The sequence below is a fragment of the Podarcis bocagei genome (assembly GCF_964188305.1).
Source record: "Podarcis bocagei genome assembly, chromosome: 4".
Lineage (NCBI taxonomy): Eukaryota > Metazoa > Chordata > Lepidosauria > Squamata > Lacertidae > Podarcis > Podarcis bocagei.
In genome coordinates, this window is record NC_138128.1 from 5,845,475 (window position 1) to 5,860,074 (window position 14,600).

At 43.5% G+C, this 14,600-nt stretch overlaps 1 protein-coding gene across 1 annotated transcript; it reads right to left on the reverse strand.

Moving 5' to 3' along the window:
• Positions 1-526: 526 nt before the first annotated feature.
• On the reverse strand, positions 527-12,978 carry LOC308584975 (cytochrome P450 2J4-like). Its single transcript, XM_081190388.1, has 9 exons — positions 12,704-12,978; positions 10,762-10,924; positions 9,790-9,939; positions 7,564-7,724; positions 6,433-6,609; positions 6,071-6,212; positions 5,686-5,873; positions 2,789-2,930; positions 527-1,114 (listed from the first exon to the last, which is right to left on the reverse strand). Exons 1-9 carry the CDS (start codon positions 12,881-12,883, stop codon positions 936-938), a joined length of 1,482 nt encoding a protein of 493 aa, XP_081046514.1. The 5' UTR covers positions 12,884-12,978; the 3' UTR covers positions 527-935.
• Between the last annotated feature and the right edge of the window lie 1,622 nt (positions 12,979-14,600).

A 14,600-nucleotide genomic window follows, 5' to 3' on the forward strand; every position in this document is an offset into this window, starting at 1 on the left:
AGCCATGACTTGGTGTTAATGAACTGGTGTTGCCAAGAGACCTCAGCAGAGCATGAACAGAAACAAGTCTGTCCCAGATACGACTGATCTGCAGCATCCAGCAGTAGAACAGAGTAGGAAAATAATTCTCTATGCAAAAAAGAAAGCAAAGCAGAAAACTAAGCGACACAGGAGGAAATTTTTAACTGATTAAGATCTTCCATCCTTGTGGGTGTTTTCTGCACCTTTTTGAATAGAAGGCTGGAGCAGTGTTCATGGAAGCTGGACATGATGTCAGGTAAGGTCAGAAGAGAGAGACAATGCCCAGTTAGGGTGCCTATGGCTGAAAGACAAGAATAAAAAGAGCTGCGTAATGTTGAAGTCATACCTTAGACCAGTAATTCCCCAAATGTTTCTGGACAGTGACACCCACCTTCTTGGTTCCATAAACTCATCCCCAGGGCCCTATCTGCCCTTACCCTCTAAAAAGGATTATTCATTATAGTGGTTTGACAAACCCACTAAGAAAGATAATAACACAATAAAATTCAAAATAGTAACAACTTCACATTTATTCAAAATCCAGTTTAAAATGTTTCATCTAATTAATTCTACAAAACGGAAGAACTTGACCCAGTGACCCCAGCTTTTCAAAGTCTCTTAGCTGCCCCCCCCCCACTAATGCCCCTGCCCCTGTGGGGTGATATTGCCCACTTTGGGATCCACTGCACTCAGACCTTATGGACAGGTATTGTTGTGTATTTTCAGGCTTTTCCTTTGCAGTCAGGAGGTATAGAAACTTATTCCTTGTCTCACGACAAAAGTTTTGATTCTCAGGACTCTGAAGAAGCTACGCAACCCCACACCAGAAGACGGATGCTTTGGGTTAACAGTACAGCATGTTTCCACCTTGCAACTTTTCCTAAACAGATTTCCAAAGACATGAGATGCCGGGTCTATCGAGGGATAGCGCAGATCTCAAAGTAGTGAGGCTGCAAAGTGCCCCCCAAAACAGGCTCTGTGTTGACATCTTTCGTCCCTTCCGCCAAGTGGAAAGTGAACGCCTGCAGGAGGTTGGAGAAGAAAAGAAACAGCTCCGTCTTGGCCAGGTGATCTCCCAAGCACACTCGCTGCCCTGTAGGAGGAGAGAAATGAAGTCAGGCTGTGCACCGTAAGGACATAAGGAGAGCTCCGCTCTTGGATCAGGAAAAGGGGGGCCCATCTAGTCTGTTCTCACAGTGGCCAACTAGGTGCCAATAAATTTACATCCATTGCCATTTGGAGAACTCTTAAGTTGAAAAGCAGGGCATACCTTTCTTAGAAAAATAATATCCAGATCTTTCACAACACTTTTGCTCAGTATTGACACAAAACCCCACCACCCTCTGCTGCTGCCGAGGGCCTGAGGCTAAGCGCTCATTAGTGTGACGACTCCAGGTTCATCCCAGGGCATGAAGATGCATTGGGAGCCTAGAAGGGGCAAACTGGATTCCCATGGGGAAATCTGCTGACCTGGATCAGTGGCGGAACATCTCCAGGAATGGCTTAGAACAGGCATAGGCAAACTCGGCCCTCCAGGTGTTTTGGGACTACAACTCCCATCATCCCTGACCACTGGTCCTCTTAGCTAGGGATGATGGGAGTTGTAGTCCCAAAACATCTGGAGGGCCGAGTTTGCCTATGCCTGGCTTGGAAAGTCCTCCTTCCCTGCCCCACATCTGAAACCCTGGAAAGACACCGCCAGGGTAGACAAGGCAGCCCCCGTGTTTCTATGAAAATGAGCCCCTCCTAAGAAAATACGTATTCCTAATAGCCATGATAGCTTGTCTCCACAGCTGGAGAGGCAGAAATGCTTCCAAATACCAGTTGCTGGAAGCCATGGAAGAGGACAGGGCTCTTGCGTTTGAAACCTGCTTTGTAGTGATCAGGTGGGATTGCTATGAGGAATTATAACAAATATAGAGTAAGCCATCTGTGTCAGCAATGAAAGCATTGCGTTGACTAGGTTTAAACTATTTTGATATGATTCTTGATCAATCCACACCTCTGCATCTCTGTTCCATTTCTCTTTCTTGACAAGTCACGTACACAACCCAGTTGCTTCGCCAGGCAGGCATCCTGGGTCATCAAAGACAGTCGGAAGTTTCTTTGATGTAGCTTTTCTGATATGTTAATCTTAGGATGTTAATCTTAGGGCCAGGAAACAGGTGATAAAGGTGATAATGATCGCTGTCCTCCTGGCCATCCTCCTTATCATGTGTACTGATTGTTTATTACCTCCAGGGTTGCCAAATGCACTCCTTTGCAGTTCTGTTTTGTTTACCCCAGAAATATGTGTGCTTAATTAGTTTTGGTAGTTTAACTTTGACCCCACGTGGGGTTTGTTGAAATGCTCAGAAGAAATCTGATTGGTTCTTACAAACACTCTGTAAAAGTTCTTTTGTGAATAAAACGACCTGGGCCAGGGGGTGGACAGAGAGATTATTATACACACCCTTCCCAGAGTCTTGCTGGTTCAAGCCTCTGTGTGTATTCTTATTAATCAGAGTTCAATCCTTCCTTTACTTTGAGAACGCCTCACTGCTTGAAGGCATCTCACAGGTGTCTGGTTGGCTGGCCACTGTGAGAACAGAATGCTGGACTAGATGGGCTATTGGCCTGATCAAGCAAAGCTCTTCTTACGTTCTTATGTTCTTCATATATGCCTTGGGCAGCCTTTGGCGTGCTACTATGTCTTTCAGCTCCCAACAATGCAAAGCAAAACCCTCAAGGAAACCACCAAGATTTTGTCTCCAGCCTTTTCATCTACCTAAAGAAAATGGGATGAAGGCTTCTGGACAAACGAAATTTCCATCCTTGTCAAGGAAGTGGTTGGGGTTGAAGCTTTCAGGCGTCGCCCATTCGTTGGGATCGTACAAGGCAGAAGCCATGTTTGGAAAGATCATGGTGCCCTGGAAAAAAAGAGTCAGAGATTCAGTCCTGCCTTGCTCCAGGGAAGCAGACCATACACTCAGCTCTCAGTTCAGTAAAACCCCTCTCTCAAATATTTGCATGATTCGCTACCAAACTGGAGAAGCAGAGGGCTCTGGCAAAGAGAGATTCAATTGGCCTCTTGTTGGCCAGAGATAATGCTCTGAGCATCTTCACCTCTCAGGGATGGTGCAACATCTTCTGCGATGGGGAAAGACACAAAGGCTGTGTGGACACCATACTTGTACAGCACATTTAGTGACGATGGCTTCCCCCACAGAATTCTGCACACTGCAGTTTATTGAGGGTGCGGGGGGCTGTAGCTTCATTGTGGATAAACTACAGTTCCCCTGATTCTCTCTCTCTTTTTAAAAAATGATATTTATTGAAAGTTTAAAATTACAGAAAAAAGTGAAAAAAACAAAGAGAAAAAAGAGATTAAACAATACAAGTCAATACATATAAAAAGGGGGGGAAGAAAAAAGAGAACAAAACACACAATACATCAAGACCAAAAACAAAAGCAAAAAAATTAAAAATAGATCCAATATTTCCATATCTTTATCTTTCATTAACTTGTTTTATCGACTTCCTCACACCTCCCTTTTTTGTATTCTAGTTATTAATTATTTCAGCAAATCCTTTCCATCTTTCACTATTTTCTGTCATTTAATTATCTTAATTCATTTTAACCTTATCTTACCATAAAAAACCCTAAAACTTAAAACTTATTTGTACATAACTCCTTATAACATTTCTACTAAAGCCATATAGTTTCATTCCAACATTTTTCTAACACTCATAAATTTTACAATATTTCTCTAAATAAATTTTTAAACTTTCTTCCAATCTTCATCCACCGTCTCTTCACCCTGGTCTCTGGTTCTGTCAGTCTTTTCTATCCATTCCATCTAGTCCATCAACCTGGTGATCTCCTGTCCGAGGCTCTTAACTCTTTTCCATGTCCCTTCTGCAGATCTTCTTCATATTTATACCTACACTTTACTTTGTCTTCTGCTGATCTTGCTCTTAATTTCCTTCCTTTGTCACTGAGGAGTAGATCTCGGGGAGACTCCAACCTAACAATGTCTTTATCCCTTCTCGACAAGTCAGCCCATTCTCCATAGACAGGGCCAAAATCCAAAACATATTTCAAAACACGTTTCAAAGTCCCTCCAAAGTTAAAGGCCCCACCACTCCAATCTCCCCCTGGCCCAAAACCAGATCCCAAAGGCCAGAACATCCCTGCATAAGGGGATCTTTCCAACTCTCCTTCTCCAATCCAAGCGGGACTCCATCTCTCCAAATCTGGCTTTCTCCAGATTCGATCTTCAAAAGCAACAGCTTATGCTCATACAAGGCCGAGGCTCTCTCCACTTGTATTGCTTGAGGTTCAACAACAACCTCCTCCTTTGTCTTCTCCTCAGCTTACCATGTCAAAGCAGATTCCTGGGTCGGTTCCTGAGTAGTTTCTTTATAAGTATTCACTTTTTGTCCCAAATCAATCCTTTTTTGTCCAAAGTTGTCAATGCTGGTAGTCATCGCATCCATCTTCTCATGAAGCTGTTCCAATAAGGCACTTGTTTTGCAAAAAGCAATCACTAAGGCTTCTTCTGTCCACATTCTTGTCCAAGGTCAAGTCTAATTCTCACGGTCTTTAATCTCTACAGCTGGAGACTTCCCCAGCTCCACTCCTGCAACAGTTTCAAGAGCTCCCTCTAGGGGAAACAGTTTCTATTTGTATCTGTCTTTTTTTTAAAAGCGGGTCCAGCAACAAAGTTAACAAAGTTAATTTCGATTTTCAGATATTTTGCTCCTTTCAAGTGCAAAAGGAAACATTGGAATCAATATGTTTCTCTTGTTTAACTATCTTGTCAACATACGTTTTATTCACAGTCAATGAACTTTCCCAATACATCGCTCCCTGGCAGCCCGTTCCCAGGTTCAAAACAGTGGTAATTTATCTTTCTTCACTCTCTCTCCTGCAGGCTTAAACAATCTAAACTTTCCCCCTCTTCTCCTGCTTCCAAGGGGGGTTTAGTGATTTTAGCCAATGGAGATTTAATCCTTTACAAAAGACTTTCCAGACTTTAGCTTGCAATGTCTTTGCTTCAATCTATTTACAAAAGCGGAAGGCGGACTTCCTGTTTGGAGCCTTCCTGCTTCGGTGCCAAATTAAAGATGTTTAGTAATCCAATTTTCCATTTTACTCATGGGTAGTTGTTTAAAGTCCAATTGTCCACAGGAAAAAGTCAGCGCTCTCCGGCAACAGCAATGTGGCTTCACTTCGTGAAAAAAGCAGTCGATTCGAAGCACCGCGCCGCTCACCCCACGTCGCTCCGGATCCCCAAAACCGGGTTTCCCCGCAAGTAGGGGAGGCGCAAAAGGTGCCAGCCGAATCCCACATCCACAGGTTTCTCCCGCCTGTGGTTTTTAATGGGTCTCCGCCTCGCCGTGGCGGTCCAGACCCTGATTTCCACAAAGCGGATTCCTCCCGGTCAGAGGAAATCCGCCACTGCCGGAGGCGCTAACCCGGAAGTCCCAGTTCCCCTGATTCTCTGGGGGAAGTCATGTGCTTTAGATGTACGGTGGGCAGAATGTCATTTCCTGCCCGATAAGAAACATGGCCAGCTTTCCTTTGATGGTAGAACTAAAAGTGGTATCTGATAAACCTCTGCCGCATTTTCTTAGACATTTGAAGGAAGCGGGGGATGTGGGCAGTGGAGGTTCACTTACCCTCTTAATGGTAAACTGTCGAATCATGGTGTCCTTCACACATAACCTGGGCAACCCAACTGCGATGATGTTGCTGAATCGCTGGACCTCATGGATCACGGCATTGGTGTAGGGCAGCTTCTTGCGATCCTCGCCGCTGATCATTTGACCAGGAGCCATAACCGCATCAATCTCCTTCTGGATTTTCGCTGAGTGGAATCCAAACACATTCATTTATTTACACACACAAAAAAGCGCATGCAAAACTTTTTAGAAAATTCATCCCAACACAACGGTTGGTTGGCATGAAAGACAACGTTTTGCTTTCTTCCGCATCATTCAGAAGACGCAGCAGTTGAACATCATTTGCACAATTCGAAAGTGGTGCAGCGTTACATCATCTCACCTTGGATGTCTGGATAAAGCACCATATACAGAACTCCCCAGTAGAGAGTGGTGCTGGATGTCTCTGTTCCACCCAAGAAGAGGTCAAATATACACTGGATCATGTTACTTTCATCGTAGGCTGGTTTGGGCTGGTCTTTCGTCTGCAGAAGAGAAGAAATAGAAAAATGGACACACCTAATGTCACCCTTGCAGCTGTAAATTTTCAAGGGCTTGCAGCTAAACATTCACAAAGGAGCATTTCCCAGCAGGAAGAAAAATACAAATTCTAATTGGGGGTGGAGCAATTGCTCAAATTATGGAGAAGAGGATGAGGACAGCACATCCTGAGCAGTTCTGGTAATGAACAAAGAAGCTACTTACTTTCTCTATCTGAGCAAGGTAACTATAAATGAAATCTTGAGGGTCATCTGGGAGTCCTGCAATCTGGTGCTTGTTGATCTCCTTCCTTATGAACGAACACACAAAGTCTCGGGCGGTCAAGGCCTTCTTGTGAGGCCCTGGGATACACTTCATAAGCCAAGGCATGACATTATAAATCTGGGGAAAGAGACATGAACAGATGGAGGTGCGGAGAAAGTTGCTGCGCAGTATTAGAGCACCTGTCCTGTGCACAGAAGGGGACAGGTTCGATCCTTGTCATATCCAGGTAGATCTGGCAATGTCTCCACATCTGCAACCCTGGAGAGTTGGTGTGGACAATACTAGCTGGAACCGAGGTCTGACTCAGTGTGAGGCAGCTTCTTCATGTCCAAGGCAACCATGGGATCGCTTATCTCTATATGAACCTTCCCAAGCAATGTTCAGGTCATCTGGGAAAGCCCTGAAGAGGCTTAGGTGACAGTTACAAGGAGCTGAGCCTTCGGTGGAAATCCCTCCCTAGAGAGGCCTGCCACACTCTTTCAACTATAGGGCTGGTTGAGGCCCAGCTGCTTCAGAAGGCCTTTTAGGTAGTAGGCTGAAATAGGATACCCTCCAACACATCAAGGCAAAAAACCGGGTGCAGGTCTTCCAGGGCAAGTCATGTGACCCATGCGAGAGCGTGGCCCTGAGATTGCGGTGCCCAAAATGGGCACCATGCTCTCATGAGAAAAAGTGGGGTGTCCCGGTTTTATCAGGACACTTGAAGGGTATAAAATAGTTCAATAATTTCTGAATTGCACCAGAAAATACTTCCCATAATTGACGTGTGAACAGAACATGAATCAAGTTTGGTTTGGGGTAGAACTTTGAAAAATTTCTAGCTCATCTTCAAGTTCACTTACATGTATTTAAAAAAACAAACTTTTTGGACTCCTTGGGCCTTCAAACTTAATTATCATAATTGTTGGGGAATATTGTAATTGTTAAATATCATAATAAATACGATTGTATTTATTTCCTAAGGAAATTCTTCCCTCACCACAAACTGTCTAGCAAAAGTGAAACCTTTTACTGCTGTTCCTTTCGGGAAAGGAAATATTGAAAAGCAAAGCAAAATAGCGGCTTACTTACGTTGTGACCGAGACTGCCAGCAAATTTGAAAATGGCCTCCATTGCTTCCAGGAGCTCGTGAAATTTCTTGTCCTCGGTTGAGAAGCGATGCCCAAACACCACGGCGCAAATCACGTTGGAAACGGCAAGGGTCAAAGCGAAGGACGGATTCATGGGTTTCCCTGCAATTGGAATCATCAAGTGCCCATTTGTGAACAATCCTGTCAATGTAGCAGAAGAAGCAGCAACCAACCTTTGCTCACCTGGTGTCCTTCAGATGTTTGGGACTACAATTCCCATGAGTTTCTGGATGCAGCTTGGTCACGTAAGGCTCAGATAGTTGTCGTGGCTAGAAATGCCTTTTACCAACTGAAATGAGTATGTCAGTTATGACTGTTCCTGGACTGGGAAAGCTTGACCAAAGCAGTTCATGCATTGCTTATTTCAACGTATGAATGCTGCGACACAATTGCTGCCAGGAGCGAGGCCTTGTCAGCATATGACATCTGTGCTCAGAGACCTGCAATGGCTGCTCATTTGCTACCCAGACAAGGTCAAGGTGTTCCCGTTAATATATAAAGCCCTTAACAACTTGGCACCTGAAAGATCGCCTTACCCAATATATGCCTAATTTGTAAGAACTCCATCTTTTAGTTTCTTCCTATTTCCACCACACTTTGCTTCCTGTTGTTGGATAAGTTGTTTTTTGTCTGGTTTTTGTCCAGGGTGGGGCAGGGGCTGCTTTAGGAAAATTCATTTGTTGTTATTCATTATTATTGTTGTTGTTGATTAAATTTCTATACAGCCTTTCATCCAAGCATCACAGAGCAGTTTACAAGATAAAAACACAAAAATCCATGACATAATTTGTATACCTGCAGGTCTCAGGGTAGCTACACCACAAAAATCACAATATACACAAAATACATAATAAAAACAAAAACAACTCAATAAGCCAGCCCAAAAGTTACAAAATAGTCAGCCAGCAATGCAGGATCTGACCCCAAGATAATTCCTACACAGCTGGCTATTTTGTAATTCTTTGGCTGGTCTTAATAAATATATTATTTTTGGGTGAGATGTAACCATAAACAAAAATAGCCAAAGTGTGTGTTGGCGAGAGGTGGTGTGGGAGATGCTTCAGAAGAATTGCCTCAGTGTGGGCCGTGATGTGATTTCAGAACTGTAGAAAACTTAAATTCAGAAGTAAAAGAGAAGCGTTTCTTTCATATTACAAGTCTGAGATAACAAGAAGTTCTTATCTCACCCATGCTTATTGTTTCAATGTGAAGCGGCATCGTTTGATTCCTGGGATACCTTAATTGCCTTGCAAGACCAAAATATTTTGATGCTGAAATTCTCTCATTGAGTAATGTGGCAACAGAGATATGGGGACACTTTTCTGGATTAATCTGAAGAATCAGCCATGGCCTCTGCACTCAGCCAACCCAGGATGAAGATCTGAAGAGCCAGCATGGAGCAGCAGTTAGAGTATGAAACTAAGATTTAATAGATCCAGACTTACACACCCTCTCAGCCTTGAAGCTCACTGGTTGACTTTCATATATCACTCTCTCACACCCTAACCTACCTCACAGGGTTGTTGTGAAGGTAAAAATAGTTGGGGGTAAGGAAGATCAGTGTATCCTGCCTTGAGGTCCTTGGAAGGAAGCTTGGCTATAATCGCAATAAATACAAGTATCCAGTGCTTTTTTTCTGGGGGGACGCATACCCCTAAACATTTTGTGAATCTAAGTTTGGCCTCATTGAGGGGCAGTATTAGGGTGCGGTATTAGGGTGCCCTAAACATTTTTAAGGGGGGTGAAAGCACTGCAAGTATCTATTACAGTTCTTCATACAAGGTTTGAAAAAAAAAATTTGGCTACACGATTTCAAAAACCTGCTGGTTTTCCCTTGGTCTCCAGCCAAAGGTATTTTGTTTGGTGTTTTCGTCTCCTCTTTGAGAACAGGAGAAGAAAGCAGGCTAAAACTGGAATCCAGTGCAATCAATATTTATGGCTTGCAACCATTGGTCAAATAGATGCCTATTAGCACAGACATAAAACATGAATAAATGCATGTTCCATCTAAGATGCAATCAAAACTAAGAGGAACCTTAAAACTTCCTGAGGTTGCTCTTAGATTTAGCTTGCTGAAATTAATGAGAGCATAAGAAGAAAACAGGGTTCTGGACTGGAAAATAAATTAAAGGGCACATTCTCCCTCCAACCCTGAGCTGTGCCGTACCTTTAGTGCTCCTAAGGTTCTCCACCAGGTGATAAGCTTCATCTTGGATCTGGTACTCCAAAGTCCTCTTCCCCAGCCCCAATGTCTTCAGAGTCATCAGCGAGAACTTCCTCTGGTGCTTCCATGTACTGCCCGTTGACAGCAAGATACCTGGAGGCATTGAAAGTCAGCTGCGGACTGCTGCAGTGACCCATTATTTGCATTCAGAGCACAGAATCCAAACCTTTTCGAACTATGCCAGGAGGTTGCCACCAAAGCCCTGTTTCCAGTGCCAGGACTTTGACTAGCATAGACCCTGACTCCAGCTACAAAAGCTGAGGCTGATAAAGAAGCCAAAGAGCGTATTAGCTGTGAGCCCTGGAAGACCTCCTTCCATCTGTGCTGGGGGGGCGGAGCCCTGAAGGACTGATGGATGGATGGACTGACTCCAGCTACAAAAACTGAAGCTGATGAACAGACACTTGAGCTGAAGTATTGCTTGGGTGTGGAAGGGCGGGTTGTTGCCCTTATTGATTTTTTTTTGTATCTTTGTTTTATATCTTATGATTTATGCAAAATATGTTTTATTTATTGTTTATGGCTAATTCTATCATGATCATACATGATATTTCATGCCATAAGCTGCCCTGAGCATCAATTTGTGGGAGGGGATCGCAATTAAGTCCTTGTGAAAATTCATCAGCATTTGGGTGGAAATCTTTGCAAAACAGTTTCCCCAAATATAATGCAAAAGGGATCTGGGAGGAGCTGCAAGCCCCTCTCTCTGGAAGCTGAGGAGCTTGTGGGGTCTTGCTAAGCCAAGATTTGCACCGTGTGAAACAGCCAGTTGATTTCATAAGCAATAGGTTTCTGAGCACTTTATAACCAAAGTGTACTAAAGAGGAACTCCACTAAAACCACAGAGCCACTCCTTCAATTCTGCTATGGGAACAACATGACCCTCTGGTTCCTAAGCAAGCGAGACAGCCTTACCTTTATTGTTTGCCAGAGCTCTGAAAAACGGGACTACTGGCCGGCCAACTACATCTTCTGGGTGGGTGGTGAGACCGTCTTTCACAGCTTGGAACCCATCCAGAACTACCACAGGGTGAGGACCAAACCATACAGTATAGATGTCCCCATAGGATTTTGCCGCCTGTAGGAAAACACCAGGGAAGCTCAGGCAAATAAAAACCACACCCAACCTTTGAGCAATTCTGTTCTTAGTTTTGGGTTGGGCTAAGTTCATTAAAGTCATGCATCGCTTCCCAATTTTAAAAGCACCAAAGTTTTTTGGTTGCAGCGAAGTGTCTAGAAATGCCATAACAAAACCGTCTGAACACATTAAAAACAGCAATACAGTATTATATCGCTGGCGAGGAAAACAAAGAGGTCTTTGCTTGGTGACTAAATGATGGCAAGGTTGGTGCCTGGCAGGGCTCACTGGGCAGAGTGAGGCCACTTTGCCCTCCATGCAACCTTCTAAAGCCATCAGAGCCACGTACGGTGGCTCACAAGGGGCTCGATAAACCTTACTGATTGCTTCACATTGCAATCGGCTATAAAGAGGAGATGGGCTGAACCTCATTGCCAGACAGTGATGGGTGAATCTGAGAGTTTGGGCATCTCTCAGTTTCTCACTTTCTCAGTCTTAAATTCAACCCTCCACATTTCTGCAGCAATTTGAAATTTTGCTTTTGAATCCTCATGAAAAATCACTCAGCATTTTAGAGGGAATTTCTCCTAATAAACCTATTTTTGCATGCAGTAGAATCATGGAATCTTAGAGTTGGAAGGGACCCCAAGGTCATCTAGTCCAACCCCCTTCAGAGCAGGACTCTCAGCTAAGCCATCCATGACAGATGGCCAGCCAACCTCTGTTTAAAAACCTCCAAGGAAGGAGAGCCCACCACTTCTTGTGGGAGACTGTTCCACTGCTGAACAGCACTCACTGTCTGAAAGTTTTTTCCAAACGTTTAGTCAGAATCTCCTTTCTTGTAACTTGAAGCCATTGGTTCAAGTCCTGCCCTCCAGAGCAGGAGAAAACCTGTTCCCTCTTCCATGTAACAGCCCTTATTATCTGAAGATGGCTCTCATATCTCCTCTCACTGTCCTCTTTTCCAGGCTAAACATACTTTACGGACTTTATGGATAGAAAGAAAAGTCAAGGTAGCCTATAAGCAAAATATAAATCTATGGCATGCACAATGCAACTTTAAGATTCTAACTTAATAAAATCAGTATCCTAGCCTAATGGCCAATAGAGTCATCTTCATATGCTATGACACTGACAAACTGGAAATAGCATGCAGAATCTCATGAAAACAAACATTGTGCAAAGCCAGTATCAGACATGTTTTGATTGATCAGCCTTCTTCTGACAGATAAAGAATACAGAATTCCAACTTGAGCATGAATCCAGAAGGTATAATTGCTTTTACGATGTGCTGCAGCAAGAATTCATTTCTAAATTTCCAAATTTTAAAACACAGAGACTTTTAACAGAGCACACTGGCCAACCCTCCCCCCCCCAAAAAAGTAATCATCCTAAAGAAAGGCCAATACCCTAATTTGAAAATGAGGGGGCTGTGGCCACAGAGACCCCAGTATTTAAAAAATCATTTGACAACCAAGATTTTAGCATATCCAAAGTTCCAAAACTCAGAGCATCAGAAGAAGCCCTAAGATGAGTCAGACTATTGGTGCATCCAGTGACTTGTCCATTGTGACTTGCAGGTGATTTTTAGGGTTTTAGAGAGAGAGGACTACCATCAGATGCTGGAGACCATCTGCATGAACAACGGATGCTTGACCACTGAGCTTGACCACCCTTCTCCTATCAATCTCCTCTTATCAACCCACTGGCCATTACGCTCCCTTTGCTACTGCCCATTCCTCTATCCTGCCGGCCAGTCAAACTGCTGGAAACAGATACCTTGGTCAGGCTCTCGCGACTGACGTTGAAAAACTTCACCTGCCATAGGCATCCGATAAAGGGGAGAGGCGTTGGTCCTGGAGGGAATTGTCGTTTTCTCCATTGCAGCTTCACAAACTGGACAATCAGGAGGCAGAAGAGGAGGAGGAGGAAAATGGAACTTAGTGCCGGCATTTCCATGACTCTGAGTTGCAGAGAGGCACGAGTCGGGCACCTTGCGCTCTTTCCCGTGGGTGTGAGTGCATCTCGTTTGCTGTGCCTGAATTTCAGGGCCTCCCCCCCCCCCACGCTGATTTCAGATCCTGTCTCTGTACACCTCCAGGCAGGCACTTTTCCTGCGTCGTAACATGTTCAGAAAATTGTTTTATGGAAAGTTTATTAAAGTCCTCCCTCGCCTGAATATGTCAGATCAGTGTAGGAGGGATTAAAGTTACGAATTAATTTAAAGATGACAGCTGACACATTTGGTTGACGTTTCCCTGGTGCATCAACTGCAGCTGTAAAAAGTATGGTTGAATGAGCACCTCTTAGGTAAAAATCTGTCTTTTGTCATACTTCCTTGGTGCATTTGCTTTTAACAGCTTTTACGTTTTGTGTGCTTTATGGACTCATTGCTCACTTTTCGTTTGGAAAGCAATGGAAAATAATAATAATAATAATAATAATAACAACAACAACAACAACAACAACAACAACAACAACAATAATAATAATAATATCTGATTTATCTAACCTACTCTACTGGAGAAGACAGAAGTTCCTGGCGTGCTTTGGTCCATGGGGTCACGAAGAGTCGGACACGACTAAACGACTAAACAACAACAACACTTTACTGGAAGACGAAGAAATACAGTGGTACCTCGGGTTAAGAACTTAATTCGTTCTGGAGGTCTGTTCTTAACCTGAAGCACCACTTTAGCTAATAGGACCTCCTGCTGCCACCACTGCAGGATTTCTGTTCTCATCCTGAAGCAAAGTTCTTAACCCGAGGTACTATTTCTGAGTTAGCGGAGTCTGTAACCTGAAGCGTATGTAACCCGAGGTACCACTGTACATTACAGTCTCAGGAAACTGCAAATAATCACAGTATCCACTAACATCAGATGCAATTATTAAAACTGAGAACAGAAACAATGAAACTTTCACACAATTCAAACAAAATGCCCCCCCCTTTCCTTTTTACAATAATCACTGAAACATCTACTACTTAAACAGGCAACCTACTTGAGTGACTTTTCCCTCATTTTTGTTTTGGGAACCTATCATTTAAATAGTCAAAAGAGATCTGCCAAGTAACAAGCTTGTTTCCCACTGAGAGCAGTATTTTAGGGCCAGGTGAGATCTTTGCCTGGGGCAACTGGTTTTCACTGGGCTGGGTATTCCTGCCAGGGCTGTGTGGTCTAGCCAGCCATGAAATGAGGATGTAACTTAGCATTCCTACAATAGTGCGTATATAGCAGACATAAGTCCTTTGGCATAAATTTGATTCATGGCAGGCAGTATAAGTTTTTACCAAGTTTTTGCCAAGGTTATGGCACTGTCCTGAGCCTCTTTAAAAAACATTTTAACAAAAAGCCAAAGCTCTTCACGCATCACTCTGCAACCCAGATCTGATGGGTATATTCCACTGAGTAACTGAGCACAGGTCACAAATGACGTCTATTTTATTGGTATCAAATAGCTGAACCAATATGTTTTGAAGTGCAGCTTTTTAGGGGCCCAGGGAAATGAGAGACAGCTGGTGCCAGAGAAATAATATTAATAATGATGAATAGCAATGAGGATGATGAGGAAGAAGTTGTCAAACCTTATGCAAACTAAGGCATATCAGTCTGGAATCAAAGAGATAGATAGGTCAGTTCAAGAGGTTGAAGATACAGAGATAATCTGGGAGGCC